The sequence below is a fragment of the Crinia signifera genome, chromosome 5, assembly GCF_055691185.1.
Source record: "Crinia signifera chromosome 5, ASM5569118v1, whole genome shotgun sequence".
Lineage (NCBI taxonomy): Eukaryota > Metazoa > Chordata > Amphibia > Anura > Myobatrachidae > Crinia > Crinia signifera.
The window spans coordinates 208,293,440-208,320,061 of NC_139221.1; the positions used below are offsets into that span (position 1 = coordinate 208,293,440).

The 26,622-nt window shown below is 42.5% G+C and overlaps 1 protein-coding gene across 1 annotated transcript in view; it reads right to left on the reverse strand.

Annotated features, from left to right (window-relative positions):
• The window catches only part of STARD3NL (STARD3 N-terminal like), a 50,214-nt gene that overhangs the window by 3,813 nt on the left and 19,779 nt on the right, over positions 1-26,622 (reverse strand). Inside the window, exons 2-7 of the mRNA XM_083188472.1 lie at positions 16,260-16,410; positions 13,664-13,949; positions 9,185-9,262; positions 4,601-4,678; positions 3,228-3,281; positions 3,017-3,134 (exon numbers count right to left, since the gene is read on the reverse strand). Coding sequence (XP_083044598.1) covers positions 3,017-3,134; positions 3,228-3,281; positions 4,601-4,678; positions 9,185-9,262; positions 13,664-13,888 — 553 coding nt within the window. The 5' untranslated portion in view covers positions 13,889-13,949; positions 16,260-16,410. The remainder of the gene's footprint in view (positions 1-3,016; positions 3,135-3,227; positions 3,282-4,600; positions 4,679-9,184; positions 9,263-13,663; positions 13,950-16,259; positions 16,411-26,622) is intronic.

Sequence of the window (26,622 nt, forward strand, 5' to 3'; positions counted from 1 at the left end):
GTAATGACAACCTTGTTATATACCACAGCAGTGCATCTGTATCTAGGTCAGAGGGCGGAAACAATACGGAAATCCCCAACAGTAGTTTACGTAAAATACTTATCAGAATGTACAATGAATCTATAATAAGAAAATAACAATGAGATTAATGGGCCTAATTGAGTGTGATCGATAATAAGAGAATTTATTAAATCGATCGATAATTGAATGATTGCGCACGGGCTGTAACTGCGACTGAAAAGGCAAATACTTTGCAATCACAATCCAGTCACAGTTTGACGGAAAAGAAGCCAGCAAATACCCTTCGATGTTCCAGGAATGGATTTGTGAATGCACGGCGATTAGCAGTGCATTTGCAAATCATTTGCAATGTTACAAAAGGCGTTTATTTTCTCCTTCTGGGTGGCGGCAGTTTGTTTGCACTCAACTGCATTTTCCCTATATAGCGATCCATGCTGAATTAGGCCCAATGTACCATAGCGCATCATTGCATTTCATAAAGGAGTGTTCTACATACACAGACATTTCCTGCACTAAACAATATTGATTACACACACACACACACTAACATAACTGCAGGAACTACCTCTTCTAGTCAATACTACTTAACTACTGTAAAAGCACTATTGCAGTTTATAAGGAGAAAATAGTTCGGGAACCACAGTACAAATATGAAATGTAAAACTACCATCTGATTAAAAGAGCTCTTCCAGTCAAAAAAGTATTTGACCTATAATAAAACGAATTAAAGGGAGCATTATGTTTAATTAATAAAAAATATATATTTACTGAATTGTATTCACATGTAAAATGGTATTCCCATATAAAATGGAATATCAAAGATATTCTAACCGGTACTTATGTAGTATCTGGGCTGCCGATTTTTTGATTGTATGCCTTAAGTTAAGGCATACAATCAGATGCGATGCGATATCGCATCGCATCGCATGCGACCATCGGATGCGATGACCCGATTTTTCCATAGGAATCAATGTTAAAATGGACTGAGTCCATTTTAACATGGAATTCAATGGGAAAAAGGGGTCCTTTTCATACCCCTACTATCCAAGTGGGCATGGAGTTGGATATAAACCTGTGGCGAGCGTAGCGAGCCACCGAGCCCGAAGCGTGGCGAGCGAAGCGAGCCCCGCGAGGGGACAGTATTCTGTGTCCCCTCGCGGGGCTCGCTACGCTCGCCTCGCTACGCTCGCCACAAGTTTATATCCAACTCCATGCCCACTTGGATAGTAGGGGTATGAAAAGGACCCCTTTTTCCCATTGAATTCCATGTTAAAATGGACTCAGTCCATTTTAACATTGATTCCTATGGAAAAATCGGGTCATCGCATCGCATCGCATCCGATGGTCGCATGCGATGCGATGCGATGTACCCGATTTAGAAATCGGCAGCCCAGATACTACATAAGTACCTTCTAACCTATATAAAATAAGTTATTCTCGTAAACAAAATATTAATAAACAACAAGTTTTGGATGTACAGTATTTCTTTCACTCTCAACACAGTAATATAAGGCCTGATTCAGATCTGTAAGCAAGGCTGCAATTTTTGGAGATGGACAAAACTATATGCACTGCAGGTGGGGCAGATGTAATGTGCAGAGAGAGTAAAGGTGCCCACACACTATAAAGATCTGCGATCTTAAGATGTGCGCATAAATTAGCCTTGAAATCTTTTGTCCGTCCTGGACAAAAGATTTTAGGCAAGTGGCCAAGCGCACATCTTTACCAAAGATTTCTCTTAAGATCCCATGTGCGTTCCTATGGATCTTTTGATCTTTTATGCAGCACATAAAGATTTAGCAAAAGATCCACAGGAGCGTGCATCCGACTGATATTGGCCGATTTCGACTGATTATCGGTAAAAATCAGCCGATATATCGGTCAATTTATCGGAAAGCGGCCAAAAAATTGTTCTAGTGTGTGGCCACCTTAAGAGTTGGGTGAGTTATTTTGTTTATATGAAGGGTAAATACTGGCTGAACACAACTCCCCCTCTCTCTGCACCTGGTTACATCAGTCCCACCTGCAGTGCACATGCTTTTGTCCATCTGCAAAAAATTGCAGCCTCGCTAACATGTCCGAATCAGGCCCATAATGTATAGTATAATAATGAAATTTGCTGCTGAAAAACACACACATTGGCATAACAGAACGCAACTACAAATGTTACAGATGGAGTCGCTCTCATTAGAGATTGCCATCCTCTGCCAGCATGCGCTGCCCCCGCCTTGCCCAGCAGAATGTGGCGCATGCGCACAAGGCGCTAGCGCTCACCATTCTTGGCAATGGGGTGTGCGAGCGTGTGAGAAACTCATGCATCCCCTTCCGTCCCGGTCCGCCGGCGACGGAAGCCTCCGCCAGTGCTATAGATATATCACGCTGGCAGGTGGCTGAGGCTGGCTCCATCTGTACTTTGGATTATAGAACATTATTAAAGAATATTTCTTCAGTGTTTTCAAGAAACTTTATGGCTTTGTGGGGATATAGGTAAAAGCTGACAGGATAATAAAATCAGGATTATTATATTTGTCATGAAAAAAAGCCAATGCATTACACAAATAAAATCCTTGCCTTCCGAAGAGCATAAGCTTTTGTGATGCAATTATTAAATTGAGTGGAAGTGTAAAGAGTTGGCATGAGATGTGTTTGTACAACAGGCAGCAGAAACATTCCTTTGGGTAACTAGCAAACACTCTAGAGATTAACACATCTCCTTGATACCAATCTACAGCAGCAAAATAAACAAAGCATTTCTGCTCAGAGACAAATGTAAAAAAAGTAAATGAAATATGTACATAAATAGGTTATGATCTTATGCACAATGATAACAATCAGGGACAAATAACAGTTTATATTTTATATACATTAATTAATTAAATAATCAATTAATTTTGGATTTTGTTTGGGTTTTGCTTGACAAAATCATGCCCAGTCCATGAAATACTAAACTTTATATAGAAAAAGTAAAACAAAAAGTTGTTAGTTGGCAACTCACGATTTTCTTCTTCTGCTTCTTGCGGTAAAACTTTAAAATCTAGGAACCAAACTTCTATCCAGGCCAAGATAAAGGACATGATAGGAAGGACATAGCCAAAAGCACCTTGGGAAAACAGCTAGGAAACACAAACCAGGACAATGAAAGACTTATAATGTCATATGCAGAATCCATACAATTCTACATATATATGACTATACTTCAAGCTTACCTTAGATAAAATGACTTTCACTATCAGAAAGGCACACGTCGTTGCTGTGGTTACCTGCAGAAGAAGCACATACTGTAGGAACATTATTTTTCAAAACATTTTCAAACTCAATTTAGAAACTCATGTACAAAACTGAGTTTCTAAAACCTCCATCCGTTGAATATTGACACAATGGGGGTGATTTGAATTAATTTGGATGGGGCCGAATTAGGCTCTGTTCCGATGTTTGGGGCTCTGCGCATGCGCAAGGTATATTATGCGCATGTGCAGCTCCACTTTGCGAATGGACCAGTGACCATCAAATGATTTCTCCTGCAGACATTGCACATTCCCTTGCTTGTAAACAAGGGGATTCGGCGGTGGCAGGGAGGCGGTCGTTCTCATGGGTGGTGTCTTTGGTGCTCGTTATCTGCAATCAGGGCCAATGTGCATAGTCAGAGAGCACTATGCAGCCCTATGGATCACTGAACCTAACTTAACTTAATAGCCGCAACACAGAATAATTAAAAACACCCCTAAAGGCCCATGTACACTGGACGATTTTGAGCTGAAAGCAGCTCAGTTTTGCAGTTTCAGCTGCCTAGTGCGTACGCTCCGTCGATGAGCACTCCCACATCATCGCCGGCGTTCATCTGCTGGTATTACACACCTCTATTTTTCCAAACATAGCCTGTCACTGCTCCCTACCCCCTACCCCCTCCAAAATGAGTGCGGTATAGGGTTCCGACAGTCTGGATCCCTTCAGTCATTAGCCCGATGTCGGGATCCCGGCTGGCCAGACTCAGACATCATGGCGAGCGCAACAAAGCTCCTTGCGGGCTCGCTGTGCTCATCACGTTGTGGGCACGGTGGCTGGCTACGCTTGCCACCTATTCTATTCTCCCCACAAGGGAGAATAGCCAGTGGCCGTCGGGAACCTGTCTGTAGGTGTTTTTGCAGTCAGGATCCCGACGTCGGGTAAATGACTGTCAGGATCCTGAAAGTCGGGACCCCGTCCGGCACCCCTCAAAAACAGCATGACACTGTCAATCAATGACAGTATGATGCCTGCCTGTGTCCTTATGCTGCAAGACCCACTGTGCATGTGCAAAGTACTGAAAATCTGTACTTTGCAATAATGGGTGCAGGAGCACCTGAGTGACCCCTATATACATTGTATGAAATGTATGCAAGTTGCATGAATCAAATTTGTTTTCACAAACTCAAAATTGAAATTGACCCCAAAAAGAGTAGCAATCTCCCCTTTTTAATACAAGCTGCAGGTTTGCATATTTTATGCAGGGAAATTAGACACGTGCACTAGTGACCTGATTGATTTTCAATACTTGTCTAGTCCTCTTCATTAATAGGAATGAACATAAATACAAACTTACCGCTACTGCCCACCAGTGGTGTACTTTGCATACTGCATACGCAATAATTAGCACAGTAAATCGAAAGAAGGATAGCAACTGTCAATAAAAAAAAATTATCCCATTTTCATCAAACATATATTTTTATGATATTTGTCATATGAGAAATATTCATCTGTGTTGTCAATAAAGTACATTATATTACAGCATTTTACATTTAACATAACTTTTATATCTTGCAAATAGGATGCAGTTGAAATGTACAGGCAGTGAACAAAATGTGAAAACACCTACAGCCTATACAGTATGCATCCTGGAATGTAATCTAATAACATCATTTGTTCAGGATGGATACAGCACTATTCTAATAAAGCACTGAAGCAATGATGGAGGTGCTCCAGAACATAAATGCTCAGTTGGGATTCATTATAGTGTCTGCTAATGTGAAATATTGACAACATCACACATTCACTGTGGATGGGACACATCCATCCAGAAAGAAGGCAGCTATTGCAGGAGCAATAAATCTCTGTACCCCCGTCCCCTGTTGTAGTGAACTCCGTGCTGTACAGTTCTTTAAATTGGCACAGCACAAGTACTTATCTTTTGAAAGAGAACATAGTGGGAAGGATTAAATCAGACATTGGGCTTAATTCAGCTTCAATTGTTAAGCAAATATTGCAAAACGGCAACTGCTTTCCCCAGCATGGGGGGGCTACCCAGCATGGGACACGGCCATCCAGCATGAAGGGTCCCTCCCCATGATGCAACTGCAAAATACTTGCAATGGCAATGCAGAAATGTGAGTGCTTTGGCAGAGCTACGAAGTGTTTGCTTTACAAGGGTAGCTCAATGCCTGCACAGCCATGTTTTGGCTACAAGCAGCTGTGTGTGACATCATGCAGCCGCCGTTTACCACTCAGTGCAATAAGATGATTAAACACTGCTTTTCCATTAGGATATGCTACGCAGCTACCCAGTAGAGTTACTGTAGGACCATATTTAATTAAACTACTTCAGGAACTGATTTGCACTTCAAATTAATGCACCCACCCACTTTTAGAAACACTGATGTCTCCTCTAGCAGCCATATTAGGAGCCAAATCGGCCAGTGCATTGATGTAATATACAATCCAGCGGATTGGAATCACATACAGTATTATTCACATCATTGTATATTGAACAGTATGAACGCCCTAATATGCAGCATGACATCTGCCACCGCTCTGTTGATCCCTGCAAGTGTGTATGCGTATCCCGATGCAGGGTCCCGCCACCCATCAGACCAGCTGGGTACACACATTATCTAAAGTGTGTACCCACCTTTAGTTTTCCTTATTTAAAAGGTGTTTCTATTTTTTTGTATCCACTATGTGTATTAATACAATGGCTAATTTATTGTTCATATACTGTACACTTGTGTTTCACTTGTGGTCATGTACACTGATACCTCTTCTCCCTCCTGTATTAAGAAGGAGATGTGGGGTGTCTGCCCCATTTACAGCTACGGTCTGTGGCTGCTAGGTATGTGAGATCTCACAATGCTTGCTGGATTTTACACATAGTTAGGAAGGGGTAACCTTGCACTAGGGTGCAAGAAAAGACTGAATGTGTCTTTTCTGGGGCACTCTTATTGATGAATTGTAATATTGTCAAGTTTAAAAGTTAGCATTTATTGTTATACCATAAAAGGAAAGGTGACCTCTGTCACCCAGATACAAACATTCCAAATTGTCCTTCCAGTATTCCAATTCATGCAATATTCTATGACTTTGTTTCATGCATTCAATTGTCATATATCATTTATGTATACATGCAGTATTCTGCGACATTTAATTATCATATATCAAATTGCTGATATCTTTATATAGTATTGTCACTTCAGTTGCAAAAATATCAATAAACAATGTTAATGCCATTTCTTGCTGTCATTTAACGGAAAACATGTCATAATGCCTTCTGCAGATAAATGGGGCCATCCCGGCTATTAGTCCACTCCTCTATGATTTCTCCTTTTAGGGAATATCACCAGGAGTTTAAATACTCCTTTTTTGTTTCTTTCTACAGCCTGTGCCTGTCACTTATTTATACATGCAACCTCTAGTAATATAATATCTTTCTATTATAGCAGTATAGCCTTGGTTTGAAAGTGTGGATTATATGGATACTTTGTATCTTTGTTCAGAATGAACAGCTCAATGTTCTAGATCAGTGATTTTCAACCTTTTTCCTTTGCGGCACACTAAATAAGATTTTAAAATTGCCAAGGCACACCATGAGATCCCCGCAGAGCAAAACACATTGGCCATCACAGGAAAAAAAAAAAAAACCTATTGGCCCCCATATGAAAAACAATCACACTGGTCCCCACAGGTAACAAAATAAAATACATTGGCCCTTTACATAAAAAGAAGAGACCAGTCAGTAACAGTTGAACTGGTGGTGGCTGTAAACTGATTTGGGCATCTCTAGATCTGGGGGCACAGTTGAGAACAGCTCAAGACACACTAGTGTGCCACGGCACAGTGGTTGAAAAGCACTGTTCTAGAACATAAAATATAACCAGTAACAGCACAGTTCTGATTAGTCCAGTTTGGTCCTATAACAGAATGTGTGGTCAGGGAAATAGGCAGTGTGCATTCATCTCATAGCAGGTCCATTCTGCTTTCCAGTATCATATATATAAATTGAATACTGAATGAGAGAGAGACCTACCCGTATTGCCTGCACTAGGGTATAGATCAGGCATTCCCAACCATGGTCCTCAAGGCACACCAACAGTGCAGGTTTTAGAGATATCCAGGCTTCAGCACAGATGGTTTAATCAGAATCACTCAGGTACTAATTAAGTCAGCCTGGATATCTACAAAACCTGCACTGTTGGTTTGCCTTGAGGGACATGGTTGGGAATGCCTGGTATAGATCCAGAGTAGTGTTAGCTTCTACTTGTCAGTAATGACTGCTCAGGGAGTCTCTGTTGCAATTCTGCAGTGCAGAGTGTCCGCTCGGCTGTCTGACTGAGAGAGCTCACTATGAACCGGTGAGGAGAGAGGAGTTCAATCAGCATGCGTACATCTTAAAACGAAGACATTCTGTGGGATTCAAACTGTATCTATTCTGCTGTCTGACATCTGCCTTATAGGCATCAAATGACTGACGAGAGATAGTTATCAGTTGTCAGTTGCTACTATTTCCTAAAAGGAGAAATCATAGAGGAGTGGACTAATAGCCGGGATGGCCCCATTTATCTGCAGAAAGCCATTATGACAGGTTTTCCATTAAATGACAGCAAGAAAGGAAAATAAAATTGTTATTGATATTTGTGCAACTGGAGTTACAATACTGTATAAAGATATCAGCAATTTGGTATATTATAATTAAATGTTGCAGAATACTGCATGTATACATGTATGCATGATATATGACAATTGAATGCATGAAACAAAGTCATAGAATATTGCATGAACTGGAATACTGGAGGGACAAAGCTTATGAATGATGGACACATGGTCCACGGCATTTTTGTGAATTGATGCACCTGTATTAAGAAAAACCCCTCCCAAACATATACATTTAAATTTGGAATGTTTGTATCTGGGTGACAGAGGTCACCTTTCCTTTTAAGGTATACCAATAAATGTTAACTTTTAAACTTGACACTATTACAATTCATCAATAAGAGTGCGCCAGAAAAGACACGTTCAGTCTTTTCTTGCACCCTAGTGCAAGGTTACCCCTTCCTAACTAAGTTTTTCTGAACTGTTCTGGAAGCACCACCAACCCTCAGATTGATAGGTTATATCATCTTGGATGAGAGTTATGTTGGTTTCTGTATCTAATTGATATCAATTATTATTCTGATTATGTGCAGACTCCTACAAATACAGTGCTAAGATATAACACATACCCCCCCCCCCAAGAGTGCATAAATCATGTGGCTGTTTCTACAGAATGCATATATGCATATCGATAACAACGGAGTACAATTTGTGCAGAGTAATGGTCTGCCCTAGGAAAGTATTATTTGTGTTTGGTTCAAGATTAGCTGCACAAAATACAGACAGATAGCAAAAAAAAAAAAACATGGAAAAAAATAAATAAGATTTCATTCATATGGTGTTGCAGGCATTTAAGCCTCACAAAATGACCACAGACAAATACAGATTTGGAGACTGTAGAAAGTGCTTCCTTTGTATAATGTTGGGAAAGTAAGGCACACTAATAGGCCAATGTATTTAAAAATTAAATAAAAAAGACATTTATAATTAAAAAATATTCCCAAAGTATAGTTGCGACCGGTATGCTGGCCAATCAAGGAGTAGAAATAAGAAAACTGATACTTTGAATTATTGAATACAGCAGGTGATGTTTTCAGTTGCAAACATTTTCATTTCCATATACATGCAATAGAAAAAAATATATCATTTTACAGGGCAGTGTAGCTAACTGAAAATAGGAAAGAAGTGTTAACGCTACACAGAAAACAATATGTAATATATTTATTTCTGAATACATTATTTCCATATGTGTTATTAATGGTGAACATTTAAAATGACGAATTTCAACGACTTGGCAAACGAAAATTTGCCACACATAAATACTTACAAAAATATCAAAAAAGGAATAGTAGTAGTCATAGTGTACAACTTCTTTCTGCAAGGCCACTAGGAGATCAACATTTGCCTAAGGAGAAAATAATAATATGTCACTGTATATTTCTGACACGCGCTTTGGGAGTGACACACAAGTTCATGTACAACTGTTTAAGCAGAAATACAAGTTTATAACTATTTGATTTTGTGAAAATAAATTGTAAGTTTTAATATCCATTGTGGACATTTGCATAAGCATTGCCCTTAACAAGACAATTCACGGCAGATACATAAATACACAATACATCACTAAATTGGCTTTGTTTTGGACTAGTTACTGTCAAAAGATTCTTCCTATTTCTGATGTAGTGATACCCGACAATAGCTTTTCCAGAGCTGACATACTGTATCCTATATGATAAAAGTCTAACACTGCTCCTCACCTCTGTGGGGAGGGGTTCAAACCATTTGCTCCATCAGGCACCACTAGATGGTGTCTGATGGAGCAATTTAAGTGTTTCTCTGTTGGGTCGCACACATTCGCAGGCACGGACATTACTATTATATTGTTCTGTCATTTTGATGAGCTGGTAACTAGTGTGGATATATTTACTAAGTGGTGGCCTTTGTCGGTGCTTCTGACCACAGAGATTAAGAGGACTACATTATTAAATGCAGATCACTCGTGCTTTTGCATTTATTATGATTATTGCCATTTTAGATTCACAGCAGGATTTTAAATCCACCACTTTCCAGATATACCCCATAGTTTATGATTTCATAAATGTCCATAATGTGTGTTTAAGAAACACATAAAATACAGTAGTCTTAATGCAGTTATCTTACATTTGCTAATAATTGAGTCATCTCTGTTAAAATAAACATAACCATGCAAAGTTATACATTGATAAACAGAGGGTGATTAGGAGGTTCATACTGAAGTGCCATTTAAATAGGAGTCCATTAACTGCTGATACTTTTCTCATCCCAGCCCTGAGCCTGTTTTGGCACATTTCAGGCTGGTCACATACCAACATCAGGATCTGAAAATATCATCAGTTTGGTGCAGCTGAAGTATAACATACTGTAGGATTCTTGTGGAATCCCATGTTAAATTATAGGAATGCAAACTACTATACACGGATGCAAAATGTTCATATATGTGACATGAAGGGGTATATTCAATGCCGTTAAGGCGAGCTATGATATCGAGCAGTGCCAATAGCTCGCCATCATAGCTTGCGGTCAGTATTCACTCGCCGTTTCCATCTCGCTGGTTCTTTTCAGCGAGGTGGAAGTGCTGAGTGCAGCCGTCAAAACAGCGAGGCTAGCCACTATATGCAGCGGACATGCTGAATTCGTGGTGAACCTCGCTGTTCCTCGTCTCTGACGGTGAGGTTTTCCTCTGAACATTGAATACAGCGAGCAGCCGGCGAGGGAGTTCGACAGCGAGGATGGCTTGTTTTTGGTTATCCTCACAAAAAACAAGCCATCCTCGCCATACAAACCCCCTTGCCGGCGTCATTGAATATCACCCAAAGTATGTGTCAACTTTTTGCAAACACGTTGTAGATCAAATGACACATATTTTATCCATTGATCAAGTTCAACAAAAAATTCTGGAAGGCACATTAGAATGCTGTCAGTGGGTAATAGCACAGATATGATACGTATGGTACTGATTGTGGACCACAATATTAGCCTGATTCAGAGTTTATCACCGATCTCCAAAGTTGCAGATGACTGTGAGTAGATAGCCACTGCTCAGACAGAAAGAGAACCCACTTGTGTAAATCTGCGAGTGAATTGCAAATGGATCGGTATTCACTCGCAAGTCCACATGCAATTCACGAGCCATGAATTTATTTTTCCAGTCTGTGCAGATGTGAGTAAGCCTGACCCTTAAACAACTCTGCGACAGAGACAGGCTGATCGAAGCCAGCGCTGACGTCACAGGCCCTCCCTTAAAACACTTGGACATATCTGCGTTTTTTCTGACACTCACAGAATATGTCAGGTTTCCACCCCCAAATACCAGCTTTCTGTCAGTTAAGCCCCAGCAATATTGTGTTTATGATCCATACACAATTTCTGTAGAAATTAACCTTCGTGCATGAAGAAACTAATGCTCTTCAAAAAATTCAAATAACCCAAAAAGATGCAACACACAAAAAGAGGCTGTTATAAAACCAGTGTAAAAAATAAAGATCTATAATGGGGGGCATATTTATGACATTTGGTTGGGTGTGCTCAATAAAACCATACTCTAATACCGGTATACACACTGGGGTAGGTTTAGACAGTACAAGACAAACAAACAAGGAACATAAATAAATAAAATAAATAAAATAAATAAAAATAAATATAAATAGGAACAGTCCAGTGTAGTTTCTCCTTAGTAGGTGGTGGATTGCAAAGTCTCTTTGTGGGATTTATTTGTCCCTTTCGTAAGTCAGTGTCGTATTGTATTATAAATTCACCCGATTTTGGTGGCTTACCAGGGTGCTGTGGGTGGCTTGAGGGTCTGCCGGCAGACTTCCCAGATGGGCTGCGTGATGATGCACAGTTCCAGTGGGATCCAAACCTTGTTCAGGTCATCAACTAGTTTCACCTTGCGGCTTCTTCAGGATGCTGAATGGTCTGGTACCTCTGCCACTTCTCTTTAAACAGGTGGATGCTGGGGCTTAGGTAATGTTCGTTTCCGCCCTGAGTATGCGGCGTCACTTCCGCCCTTAGTGGTGTAATGAAAGCTGGGGCTTAGGTGATAACTTCCGCCCTAGGTATGCGGCGTCACTTCCGCCCTTAGTGGTGTGGTGATCGCGTTAGGTATTAGCCTGTGTTGTCTGAGCGCTCTCCCGCTTGCTGTCGCGGGAGAGCGCTCGGCGTCACTTCCGCCCTTTTGGGGGTCTGTGTATCTGCCGGTATATGCCAGCGTTTCGTCACTTCCGGTACTCGCGTACCGCAACATGCTCTGTTGCTATGTAGCGTATTTCTGCAGAGCCCATCTCCTTTCATAAAACGGGGGGAGAGGGGGAGTTGCTTCTTTCCAGTTTGTTGCACTTGTCTGTGCTCTACGTTGTCCGAGAGTGTTAGCCCGATGATACGGGTGCCTGGGGCTATGTCCGCCATGTTTGAATCTGGCAAATTTGCCAGTATGGAGTTTGTTGTACAGTTTAACATTCAGGACATACAAACATAGATGACACATGGGGTAATAGACACTTGTTTAGATAAAATCTAGCTTGATATTCTATTTGTAGATATGTATATGAATAAATAAATAAATATAAACATATAAATTACATTGTGGATGCCTATATAAATTAATATAATAAAAGGTGGTGAAATTAATAGTAATGTTACTGTGAGAAAAGAACACAATAAAGCTATGTGAAATGGTCTCAGAAATTTATTAAGACATAAATTATGCAACTAATATATATGTTGATGCCGAAAAGGTATAATCGATGATTGAGTAATTTAAATTGGTATTTGTGATATATGCTAAAATAGCTACTAAAAATATGTATATAAGGACAATTGTAATAAAGTTAAAAATCTGAATCAATATAAAAATATACGCAGGTACTAAAATATAATATATATACACACACACATAATAATAATAAATGCCAATAAGGGTCCCGGACACTCGAGATGGGAATTGAGAGGTTGAAATGGGGATCGCTCGGTCGATTTTTAGATTGTATGTACATACATTTATTTCTTAATAAAGTTATTCTATTTTGAAAATACTCATTGGTATATCGCATTTATTGGCACACGGTTTTGTGGCGCAGAGTACACCCCCCTGACCAGAAAAACACTATTTCTAAGGTATTTGTAGTATACCTGTACTCAGCAGCAACAACACTTTGGGTTATAGCGCATACCTCTATCCCCAACTTCTGCCCTAAAAAATAAAGAGCCTGGCTGCTTTTACTTTATAAATCAAAATGTCAGCAAGAAAGTGACCTTCTGCTTTGGGTTTCCTACAAAGAGAGGTATTTCATCTTGGCTGGTATTGCTGATAAGTGGAAATATTGGCCATCAGTATTCAATCCTGTACGTTTCCTCCTATGCAGATTCCACTTTGTTTAAAATCTGCATTGTCGAATCCTCTGCCGTTTTCACCGATCCACAGACTTTCCAACTGTTGGAATCTATTCCGACAGTCAGAAGAAGTGACCCGACATTGAATAGGTTGAATGTAAATTTGCCGTAATCTTGTCAGAAACGGACAAGATTTCCACCTGTTGGAAATATAGGCCAGGATTGAATACCCCCACCCATAGAAGCCAAAGTCGACTTGTCATCATTTTCCACCAGTACAACCGAATTATAGTCTTCAATAATAAACATTCAATATAACTAGATAATGTACTGAATTAAAAATAAGAAGGGACATATGTCAATGACAGCTAGTAAAGGAGAACTCAAAACAAAAAAGCCACAAAAAGTGCAAATATTGACACAGAGGAGAAGAACTTACATTTAGCTCTATGATCCACAGCAGAGTAACAAAAAGGAGGTCAAAGGTGACAAATAGGCAGAACGTTCTCCTGACATCGGATATGCTTTTTTTCCCTGAGCTTTCATAGGATTCAAGTCGGGCCACCAATTCAGCACTATTAATTGAATGGACTTCATGCACAGAACTGTGAGAACCGAATACACTGTTTTGACTGTACTCGATGTCACCTTGCTCCTGGTTCATGATGAGTGTGCCAAGGGCGGCTTCTTCTCTCCTCTATCATTACTTAAAAAGATCTGCATGTCTGTAAATAATGTACACAGCATTTTTATGAATATATAGAGAAGGCAATTGTGACAGAAATTGCTAAACAAAATGTCATAGTAAGGTAAATGAAATTGTATTATTATGACCAGAATTCTTAGGTTCTAACATATTCTTACTCCTTAACATTACACTCAGAATATCAGTATTAGTACCTAAAATTACCTATTTTGTCTGTTAGAGCCTAAAAAGCCTAATTCTACAGTATCACTAACAGATGTGTCCACGTACATCTTTTCTCCTTCTAGGCACACCATGGCTTCTAGGCACATCATGACTGTAGCATTAGGTGTCTTTTTGCAGCTTTTTCCATTAAAATGTTTCTGATTTGCTTTGCGGAGCGACTATGAGAAATAATCTTCTAAAACCAGTGGTTCCCTAACTGTGTGCCATGGATAAGGAAAACTAGAGTTTGTGGATTCCAATTATAAAATATGTGGATAAATAGAAGCAAATCATGTTCATCATCAAATAACTGGACCTGACAATTAATTATTTATTTATGCAATTTATTTGTGGACTTATGCTGTGTACACACGGTACAATTTGACATTCGATTTTGACTATATAGGCAGGTATTCAATGCTTGTATTGGGGGAGGCAGCGAATCCTGTGTAGGATTCGCTGCACTTTCGCCCCTTTTCTCCAAGCAGGGCGATTCGCCGGGAAGCCGCCCGTTTGCCCTATTCAACGCGTTAGGGGCTCTCTGCCCCTGGCGGCGAATTTTAACCACCCTGGCGAATGCCGCCGGGGAGCTGGGGGACGGCTGCAGGCAGGGAGATGGAAGCCTCCCTGCCTGCGCCGGACACTGTGGGGGTGAAGGAGAGCTGTGGGGGACACAGGGAGAGCCCCCCAAAGCTGGCAGGGGGCTGTGTTAGGGAGCCGCTACACACTGGTCCCGATCGTGCATGTGTAATGATCGGGATCAGTGTGCAATGAATATATGAATATTAATGAGCGGCTCCTGGCTCGGCCCCCTGCTGGTGAATGTGTGAAAAAAAATATATATTGTTTAAAAAAAATAATAATAATTAAATATATTTATGTGCTGCAAGCACATTAATAAAAATAGCGTGCCCCTTCACAGAAAAAAAAATCTGATTTTTTGACACCAAAATAAAAATAAAAAAACGCTTTATTTTCAAAGATCACATTCCAGTTCTCCAGTAAAAGATGACAAATGTAAAATGGAGAATCCGGGGGAAAATCACTGGAGAAAGCAGTTCTCCACTTCAGCATTGAATACACTCTCGGCGAATTCCACTAAAAACCCCATTGAAAACCACTGGCGAATCGCGGAGAATCACAAACAGAGAATCGCCAGACATTCGCTCTTCATTTGCAGAGAATTGTGTCCATTGAATAGGGTGAATTGTTTTTCCTATGAGAAAATTCCCTGTAAACCCGGCGAATTGCCTGATTCCCCAGAAAATACGGCGAATCAGAGGCATTGAATACTGGCCATAGTCAAAATTGAATCGGTATCACATAGACATAAAATCGAAAAGCCAAATAGACAGTGCAGCAATGACTATTTAGTGCAAATTGAATATAGATAGTATGAATTGTGTGTAAATAGCACGAGTTATCAAAGATTGCATAGCAATTGAATCTTACGGTGTGTACACATGGTACAATCCAGCATGAGATTTTGACTTTATAGTCAAAATCGCATCAGGATCGCATGCAGATTGCACAAGTTTTTTACCTTTTCATGCACGGGACAGCACAAATCGAAATCCAGATAGACAGGGCAGCCATGACTATATAATGCAAATCTAGTGCTGATTGTCTGAATTGTATGTAAATAGTACAGAGATAGCAAAGATTGCATAGCACTCAAATCTTAAGTCGAATAGAAAAGGAATCTCACCGTGTGTACACATCATTAGTCAAATGGCAAAGGAATCTCTGTGTGTACATAGACTACACTACAATATTTCCTTATTTGCACAAGTTTACAAAGGTGAACACACACATACTGTACATGTCCTTGCAATTAGCCCATGAAAATAAATCGGTACATATCGATATTGGCATTGGTGCAAATTGTATTTTGAATGATTAATTTAATTGTTTGCCTAAAAATTCGGGTTGTCTCTGTGTATACCACTTTATTCTCAGCAGATGGCACCTTTCATTACTGAAGGGTGTGCAATTTAGAGCCATTTTCCCTTGTCTACCAACTTTACACTGCAGTCAAGAACTTAAAGAATAGATTCTTAAAGGAATACAAAATATATACATAAGATGCGCAACATTTTACATTTGCATGAACTGTAATACTCACACTGTAGATCTGTGACTGTCATCACAGATATTCCCTGTGTGACTTCGCTTGGCTGAAAACGAAAGTATTGTATCATAGATCACATGATATTGGCCAGGCTCCAGGTAGCTCCAGTTTCCACTTGTGATATTCTAAATGAAGACTCTGAACTCTGTGCAAGAGGAAGTTGGGGGAAAAAAAAAAAAAGAGTCACAAATGTTTTACATGACTAAATTACTTTTGTTTGCAATTGTAAAATATAAGCTTCTCACTAACAGGGTTTTTGAGATCATATGCTAAACAGCTTATTATGTAAATAGTATGGTGTGCTGTTTTATAGTGCATGATAAACAGATTTCATTAACACATACAGGTTGAGTATCCCTTATCCAAAATGCTCGGGACCAGGAGAATTTTGGATAACGGATTATTCCGTATTTCGGAATATTTTAATATTTCAATGATGTATTTTGAAGTATCTTGCATGTATGCTGTATAAACACATAATATACACACAAATATATTTTATTACCACATAAAATACACACAAATATATTTTTTTTTTTAAATCGTAAATTTTATTGAAAGAATATGGTTACATAACATAGTCAGCAAAACAGGCATATAGTTGTGCAGATAATTGTAGTACTGAGTGTAACAAGTCACTGCGAAGAACAGAGTAGATCAGACATAATAAAACATGACTTTAGTGATGATTCAAAAGTGAGGTGAGATCTTTGGTGTTGTTGGGTGGTGATCTCTAGCATCTCCTTAGATAGGAAAGTGGCTGGAGAGTTATATAATTTAGCACGGTATGGGCCTATATTGTTGGATCATCACTCTCACTTGGCTTCTAGGAATAGGTGTGGGAGTAAGCTGTGAAGTTTAAAGGGATGTATGGGGGGGAGGGGAGGACCCAACGACGGGGAGAAAGAAGTTATAGAGAGAATAGTAAAAAATAAGTTAGATCTAAGGAAATAGGTTTTGTGCATGTGAAGGGGAGTGTTACGATTGACCCGGGAGCGGGGTGTTGTGATATGTATACCATGGGAGCCAGACAGAGTGGAATTTGCGAATAGTGTTATTTTGTAAACTTGTGATATATTCCATTTTAGCTATGAACCATATTCTATTAACTAGTTCTTGTCGACTAGGGGCATTTGGGTTTTTCCAATTGCTGGCTATTTGATGCTTAGCTGCGCAGGCCGTGTGTAGGATCAGCTTATTTGATTCCTTTGGGAGATGGTCAATTGGGGCACATAAAAGTAAGTTAATGGGTTCGATGAGGGTGGGGGGGACCACCAGTTGAGAGAGGAGGGCGAGAACCAACTTCCAGAATTGTGCTATAATTGGGCAGGACCACCAAATGTGGTAGAATGTCCCCCTCTGTCCGCAGTTTCTCCAGCATTGGTCTGACGAATTGGGATAGATGCGATGAAGGCGAGTTGGGACTAGGTACCACCTGGAATATACCTTGTAGGAATTTTCTTTTATTGATGCGCTAATTGAGCATTTTGAGATAGCACTTCGAATTGATTCCCAATCCTCCTCCTCAAGATGTCGGCCCAGATCCTTCTCCCACTCACATTCATGATTATCTGAAGTAGGAGCGTCTGTTATTAGGATAGAGTGATAAAGTTGTGAGATAGATCCCCTGTCAGTTGGTCTATACATGCAGAATCTTTCCAGTTGGGAGGGAACCTGTCTTGGTTGTGTGGGTTGATATGAAGCTGTGAAGTGTCGGAGTTGCAAATATTGGTAATTTAAGATGTTTGAGATATTATATTTTTGTTGCAGTTCGTCAAATGTTTTGGGGGCAAAGTCCCCCTGTATGTGGTGAATTCTAGTGATGCCCGCTCGTATCCAGGGAGAGGCCATCGAGGGGTTAAGTCCCGGAGGGAACGATGGGTTATTCCACAGAGGGGTTAGAGGTGAAGGGGATGATTTGAGTTTGAATTTTTTACTGAGTTTCTCCCAGGACTTTAGCGTCAAATCTACTGTGGGAGATGCAAAGGTGAATTGTGGGTGGCTCTTACGCGGCAGCCAGGGGAGATGTGAGATGGAAGGGATCCCCACTAAATCACTTTCCAGATCCACCCACCTTTTACTCTTAGGGGGGGAGTGCCATGCTATGAGCTGGCTTAGTCGAGTGGCGTCTAAATAGCGCTGAAGTATGGGGAGGCCAAGGCCGCCATTTAGGGATCGTTTAGATAAGATGTCTCGGCGAATTCTGGGTTTCTTATTGTTCCATATAAATTTACAGAGAGCGGATTGTAGGGCCGTAATCGTGGACGATGGGATTGGAATTGGAAGAGTTTGGAAAAGATAAAGTAATTTGGGGAGTGTATTCATTTTCACAGCGGCAATGCGGCCAGTCCATGAGAGGAAATGTGATTGCCAATTTTGTAAGTCTTTATGGATTGATCTTATAAGTGGGGGATAGTTGGCTTGATAAAGGGAACTGTAAGATTTAGTTAGTTGGATCCCTAGGTATTTGATGGAGCGTTTTCTCCAATTAAAGTTAAAGTTAGTCTGAAGAAGTTTTTTAGATTGGTCTGTGATATGTAGTGGGAGGGCTTCTGATTTTGAATTATTAATTTTATACCCTGAGAGGTTTCCAAATGTTGTGAGTTCTTGGAAGAGGTTCGGGAGTGAGATTAGAGGGTTGGTAAGTGTGAGGAGAATGTCGTCCGCAAATAAGGAGAGGGAGTATTGAGTGTCTTTGATGCGGATTCCTGCGATATCTGGGTTGGATCTGATGCGGCAAGCTAGAGGTTCAATAGTTAACGCAAATATGAGGGGCGAGAGGGGACATCCCTGCCTAGTTCCGTTTGTAATCTGAAAAGGGGAGGATAGTAGTCCCCCCGCCAGGACCGAAGCTGAAGGGCAATGGTATAGTGCCTGTATGGCTGTGAGGAATTTGCCTTGGAGTCCGTATTGTTGGAGAGTTTGGGTCATAAAAGGCCAGGAAATTCTATCAAAGGCCTTTTCGGCATCTAGGGCCAGAACTAATGAGGGAGTCTTGGTGGTGTTAATATAGTGGATGACATCAATGGTTCTTCTAGTATTGTCTAAGGCTTGTCTTGATGGAACAAAGCCTACTTGGTCGGGGTGGACTAATGATGGGAGAAGTGGGTTTAGACGGTTGGCCAGGACTTTGGCAAATATCTTTAGGTCCGCATTAAGCAATGAGATGGGGCGGTAGTTAGTGACAAGCTGGGGATCTTTATTAGGTTTGGGGATGACCGTGATAGTGGCAGTTGTAGTAGCTGGGTGAAACTGGGCTCCTTCCAGTATTTGATTAAACATCGAAGTTAAATGAGGAATTAATGGGGGCTGAAATATTTTATAATATGAGATTGGATAGCCGTCTGGGCCAGGGGCCTTTGATGGTTTTTGTGTTTTGAGCGCAGATATAACTTCCTCGTCGGTGATGGCTCTACTTAGGTTCGCAGAAGTTTCTGCATCTATACTCGGGAGGTTACACGAGGAAAGGTAATCCGGGACTGAGTCAGGGTGCAATTGGGTCATATCTGAGTGGTTTTTGAGGTTGTATAGTTGCTCGTAGTACGTTTTAAAGAGAGAGTTGATCCTAGAAGGGTTATATTGTGGCGTGTTTGTTGTGTCTTTTATAGCAGGTATAGCCGTCAGGGCCTTCCGAGCCTTCAGTCTATTAGCTAGTATAGAGTCCGCTTTGTTGCTTTTCTCGTAAAATTTTTGCTGAAGTCTACGCAGGGCCCTCTCTGTCTTCTCGGCTAGTAAGGCATTGAGAGACGCCTTTGCTGTAGTGAGTTGTTTATAGACTGTGTCTGTGGGGTGTCTTTTGTGTTGAGCTTCTAGACTACTAACCTCGGCAGTAAGAGAGTTTAATTTAGCTTTTTGTTCCTTATTTCTAAAAGATGCATAGCTTATGATTTGGCCTCTGATAACGGCTTTGTGTGCTTCCCAAACCAAGGGAGTACAGGGGGAGCCATTGGTGTTAAGGGAGAAGTAATCCTTGATGGCTGCGAGTATTTTTTCTTGGAATTGAGGGATTTTGAGTAGGGTCTCGTTTAGTCGCCAAGATGGGCGGGAGGTGGGAGTATCTAGAAAATCAAATGAAGTGGTAAGGAATGAGTGATCGGACCATGAGTTGGGGGTTATTGAGGACTTTAGGATATGAGGGGCTACCGAGGGGCAGCAGAATAACATGTCTATACGGGAGTAGGACTGATGTGGTATTGAGAAAAATGTATAGTCTCTAGAAGTGGGGTTGTGTGCTCTCCAGACGTCAAATAATCCTGATTCTTTTATGTATTTGTTCAGAGAGCGAGAGGTAGAGTTAGTCTGTGAGCTAGTTGAAGGACGAGATTTGTCTAGTGAAATATCTAAAATAGCGTTGAAGTCCCCACCTAGAATTAGACATCCCTTTCGTTTCTTCTCTAGTTCTGAGAAGAAAGCTTTAAAAAAAGAGGATTGACCTGTGTTTGGGGCATATATATTTGCAATCGTACATTCAAGGTGGGCTATCATACCCGTAAGGATGATAAAGCGCCCATCTGAGTCAGTGTGGGTTGCATGAAGCGTGAAGGGGACTTTACTGTTTATCATAATAGCCACACCATTATGTTTGGTTTGACTGGATGAGTAGAAGACCATGGGGTAGCGTTTGGAGCTAAGGGAGGGGTGAGAGTTATTTTTAAAGTGGGTCTCTTGTATAAGTAGAATATCGGCTTTGGTATCGTGAGCTGTGCGAAATAGAGTGTTGCGTTTTTGGGGAGTGTTTAGTCCCTTGACATTCATGGAGGACACTGTAAGAGGCATGTTTAGTTAGGCAAGAGGGAGGATAGATGTAGAAAGATGAAAGAAGAGATTTCGACCCGTCGTTGGGGGGGATGGAGAAGTGAATCTCCCGATGGTTTTGTGGGAGGGGGGATCTGGGAGAGTGGGCCTCACGACCAGCGGAGGATAACACGCCCAGAGTTTGGGACCTGTAGGTCCAAATTGAGGCAGCCTGGGGAAATTACCAAGCTACCTCAAAGAGGGGTTCGGTGGTACAAATAACAGTGATTTTGCTGAAATGAAGACAGTGTTTGAATAATGGATATAACTGAAAAACTAGTAAACACAGAAATGGAGGGTAACATCCCTCCAGTGGGATATGGACTTATAGAGATGCAACTTGGCCTCTAAAATAGGGTCATCAACCGGTACATCGCCCTAAGAGGGCTAAACTAAATAACTTGTACGTATAGAGATATCATTTGAACATCTTATTAAGAGCAACTGAACCAGTTCTGTACGAAGGGCGTGCCTTGAGGAAGGTAAAAAATAAATAAATAAAAATAAAATATATAGAAAAAAAAAAAAAAAAAAGGGGGGGGGGATGGGAGAGGGTGAGGGGAGAAAGAGAGAGGGGACACTTAAAATAAGACATAGAAATAAAACAAATATATGTGTTGATGGGGGTGAGGAGGGGGAGGGGGGCACGAAATTAAGAGTCTTGATCTAATGATCATGGATGTAACATCTTCCGGAGACTTAATAGTAACATGTAAGAGGGCATTAATATAGTAAGGCTTTCAGAGGGGGGTGTTTGAGATTACTTATCAGAGTGAACGTTAGTATGGCACTTAATCAAGTACTTCAAAAGGTATACATGTATATTAAATTAACCATCAATATAGTTACGAGATTAGGCGTTTGTAGGAGGGTCAGCGGAAGGACTTGATTCTTCTAGGTGTGTGAGAAAGTCTTTCCCTTCTTTGGGGTCACGAATGATGATAGTCTTTCCGTTCAAATCGATCAGAAGCTTGAATGGGAAGCCCCAACGGTAGCGGATTCCTTTTGTGCGTAGGACACTGGTTAAGTCCTTGAGCTCTCTTCTTTTAATTATGGTGACAGGAGCTAGGTCCTGGAAAAACATTAGTTTAGAGCCGTCGTACAAGATATGGGGCTTGTTCCGCGTTGGGGCCAATACTTTTTCCTTGTCTTTGAAGCTGGAAAAGCGCATAATAACGTCTCTGGGGGGATCGCCGTCTCGTGGTTTGGGCCGGAGGGCTCTGTGAGCTCTTTCAAGTGGTAGTTGCTGAGTCCCAAGGTCTGGCAGTATGTGCGAGAACAGTTTGTGTAGATAAGGTTCCAGTTCCTTTGGGGGGATTGTTTCAGGGATGTTCCGAACCCTAAGATTATTTCTCCTTTCCCTGTTCTCCAGGTCTTCATTTTTGGAGCGTAGGTCTGCCAAATCCTGGAAAACATGATCGAGGTCTCTCAGCGTCTCATTTTGGGTTTTTTGTAGGGAGTCCTGCTTGGTTTCAAGTCTGGTTGTTCTGGCGGAAAGGGTTGATAGATCAGATTTGATGGTGGAGATAGCCTTATCTAGTTTAGTTTCGAGTGACTCCTTCAGGTCCTCTATGAGAGAGCGCAGGGCTAAGATATCGTCTTTAGTTGAGGGGGTTGATGAGAGCGAATCTTCTTTATCTGTATGTGGGCTGCCAGGAGAGGGGAGGCCAGAGTTCGATGCGGATTTGTCGTTTTTAGAAAAATGTTGAGAGATGTCGACTCCTCCTCTTTTCCTGCTGGAAGTGTTTCCTCTGTTCATGATGAGTGATGAACTTGAGAGGAGTGTAATAACGAAGCGGGTTGTTGGAGGGCCTAATTGAGCTATATAGAGCTATATATAAGGCCTGGTGAGTTACCACTGGAGGGATGTGGGGGTGCCTCCTCAGGGGGTCATCAGAATAGGGATCCTGGACCTAAAATAGTAATGGGCCAGGGGCGTAGGCATCAGGGGCCCCCTCAGGGAGAGGCTTCCGTATTGTTTGCTTTTGATAGGAATAGGGAGAATGTCACAGATTTGGATTTCCCCTGGTTCTCTGTCTTCGGGCTCCCCTAGGTCGGGGGGCTCAGGGTGAGACGTTTGATACAGTAGGGGGACACTGCTAGGGTTCGGGTGACCCTGTATTACGGAGTAGGTCGTGGCCGAATGTGTGACAGCGTAGTGTCTTGTTGTGTGGGGCGGCTCTGCTAGGATCCCTTTAAGAAAGGGGGTGGGGATGCCAGAGGGTACGGGGATAGGATTTGAGCTCCGGGAAATGGGCCTGGGCCCCCTTCTGTCTCTATTCGCTCCTATCTCTCAGTGATGAGGCTTGAGAGGGTTAAAAGTTTTATGCAGCGGTTCCCTATTCAGAGCAGAGGCTGTTGGAGTAATCTGCACAGTGGGGGGTAATAATCTAGGCAGGTGAGCGTTGGTGCAGCAGTGGTCTGTGCGGGCTGTGGGGTCGGGTGGCGAGGATAAAGGCTGGTGGTTGTCTTACCAAGATGGCCACCGTCTCAGTGATATTCCCCTTCTCTGCGCTCACTCCGGCGTCCAGCACGGGGGGGTTGATATGCACAGTTCGGCGATATTCCGGGTCGGGTCAGCCCCGCGGCGCGCCCACACCAGACCCAGGGCAAAAGCTTGAAGGTATATGATCTGGGTGGCAAGAGAGGGAGGGGGTACCGGGGTATTTAGAAGGCAAATTGGGTTGCAGGGCACTGGAGCTGGTAAAAGTGCGTCCTGTCTGTAAGCCTGCTAGCCTGTTTTTTTTTTTTTTTTTAACTTTTCTCCCTTTTTTTATTATAATTTTTATTTTATTTTTATATTTATTTTGCTGGGCTGAAGTCAAGGTGACTGATTAGCTGTGGGGCACCAGGGCTCGCTGAGGCTCAGTTATTTTACAGGCAGCAGCATCAGTGCGGGAAGGAGAGGATTGTGAGGGGAGAGAGGAAGGGATTTATACCACCAAAAAGATGGCCGCCGTCACTGCTGGAAGTCAGGTGTGCCCTTTGTCTCAGTCACCTGTATCAGTGCTGCATCCAGGGGGGGCGGTTGAATGGCGCCCGTGTTAGAAGAGGTCTCCTCCGGCTTATGAGAGGGCTGAGGACCAGTTCGGGCACCAGCGCGTGTGGATCGGACGTGAGTCCCGCCGCGGAGCTCAAATCCCGGGCAGAGTCCTCAGTCGAGTCCCCGGCTCCAGTCGCGAGGTAGGCCGCACTCCTCCGGGCTCTATTCCGCGCTGCTGGCGCCGTGGGTGGGGGTGTAAGCGGGCGTCTAGCGTCTGGCTGTGTCAGCCAGGTGTCAGGTGTCAGCGGCGGCAGGCGTAGCTCCGGCCCGCCGGGTGGTCGCAGCAGGCGTGCACCGAAATCAAGGCCCCGGCTTCAGCACAGTGGGAAGGCCGCAACCTGCAGGAGCACTGATAAGTGCTCCCCGGCTCCGCAGCGCAGACCCACTGATATCGGGGTGCAGGAGGGGAGGTAATGAGCAGGTGTGGGCAACAGGGATGGGGTATAGGTAGGGGGATGTGGTAGATTATAAGGTTTAGTTTGGGAGCTCCCCTGGGTTGCGTCTTCTCTCTTGTCCCGTCAGGCCACGCCCCCCACACACAAATATATTTTATTTGTTAAAAAAAACAAGGTTTCAAAACGTGAAACAAAATGTGTGTACTATCTCAGCACTGAATTTGAATGCCAAGCAATCATTGTCTTGCACATATATAGTGCCAGTTACATATCATGTCCCCAGTGATGCTGTTAAAAATGGGACAGTGAGTTTTTAGCAAAAAACATATTTTTTTTTCACTTTCTGAAATGTCTGGTTTTCGGAATAATTCGGATAACGGATACGGGATACTCGACCTGTATAACAACATATTCTTAGCTCCTTATAATAGAAGACATCAGTTTTCCTAATAAATACAATTAATTCTTTGCTACAGTACATGTACAACTATCACAGTGAATCACTTTTTATAGAAAAATACATAGGATTTATGGGGCCTACACATGGGGCTACTTTGCTGAGCGATGCTAGATTGCTCAGCACACAGCGTAATCTTTCAGGGCCAGTGTTCTCCAGTGAGAACACTGGCCCTGACTAGCGATCTGACTAGCGTTATCCTGCATGCACGATCTTAATCGCCCGGCTATAGCAGTGTGCAGGCCCGCGCATCGCTATGGCCATGACACCCAAACACACATAGCTATGTACGGTCATTTTCTAAGCGATCTACTCAAATTAAGTCAGATAGCTTATAAAATGGTCTGAAATCGCCCCGTGTGTAGGCCCCAATAAAGCAGTTTGATATTTTGTATTTTAATAGAAAATCTTGACTTAAGCCCCATACACACAGGGCGACCTGGCTTTTTCTGCTGAGCGATGTGCTGCAACACGAACGCTCAGAACATTGTGGGACACCCACTCAGCACACTGCAATGCTGTGTACTGAGCATTCGTGCTGAGTGGGGCCTTTCCTTATTTTTATAATAGGCAAAGCCCTGCGATTCGGTGAAAGCAAGTGCAAGCAACGGCTTTCCCTGGGGGCTATACTGACGCGTGGGACTGCGCATCGGCATCGCTGCGGGGATTACACATGGACCGTTCTGTTCTCCTTTTCTAAAGGATCTAACCAGATCGCTTACAAACTGGGCTGAAATTGCCCTGTGTATATGCCCCTTTTTACAATACCAATATATTTGGAAGGATCTCTGATTTTTTTTGTTTAGTTTATTTACACTGGAGTAAATAGAATGGCTAGATTCCTTTGTTGACAGTGAATTTGAAGACAGGTCAGAATAGAAAGCCAGCACTAGGATAGCAACAAGGTGAAAATGCTGCTTAAAGCATTTTAATCATACAGCATTGTGATTTTAATAATGCCTTGTGACCGGTCCCCTGTTTGGATGCCAGGTCCCCCTTCCCCTTATGTGACAAATGCACAGCCAGCTAAGTGGTTTCTGGGAGCTCCAAAGATCTATCACTCTATGGTCAGGATCCTCTGCCTGTGAATCTTGTCTGTTGGCGTTCAACTTCTGGTGGGGTGGGGCACGTGGAGCTCCCGGCTCCCATCCCCGGAGCTCCCACCCCCGGCTCCCTGGAGAAGAGGCGCTCCACCATCGCACGGAGGAGAGGAGATGGAGGACAGCCAGCGTGGTGACACAACCCCCCGATGCTGCAGCCCCCCAGCCTGGAGACGGGGCACTCCATCGTTGCGTTGCCAGAGGACAAACTCGCAGTGTCACCACATCATGCTGGTTTGCACAAGCCTTCTGCCACACCACCACAGAACCCAGGTGAGGACGGAGGGAAGTGGATGGCCCCAGGCACAGCAGCCCCCTGGCCTGGGACAAGCGGCACAATGGGCATCCATGTCCCCCCCAGCTGAGGCCCCCAGCGGAAGGATGCGGAGCACTCCCCGATGCAGCGGCGGGGGGACAGCATAATCCCCATTCCACACAAGCACCCGGCATGCCCTGTTGTTGCAGCGGAGGAAGCCCCAGGCCAAAATCCGAGGGAGCTCCTGCATCGAGTGCGGCTACGGTGGTCCTCAGCACAGTGAGGGTCCAGGCTCAAACAACTCCAACTCCT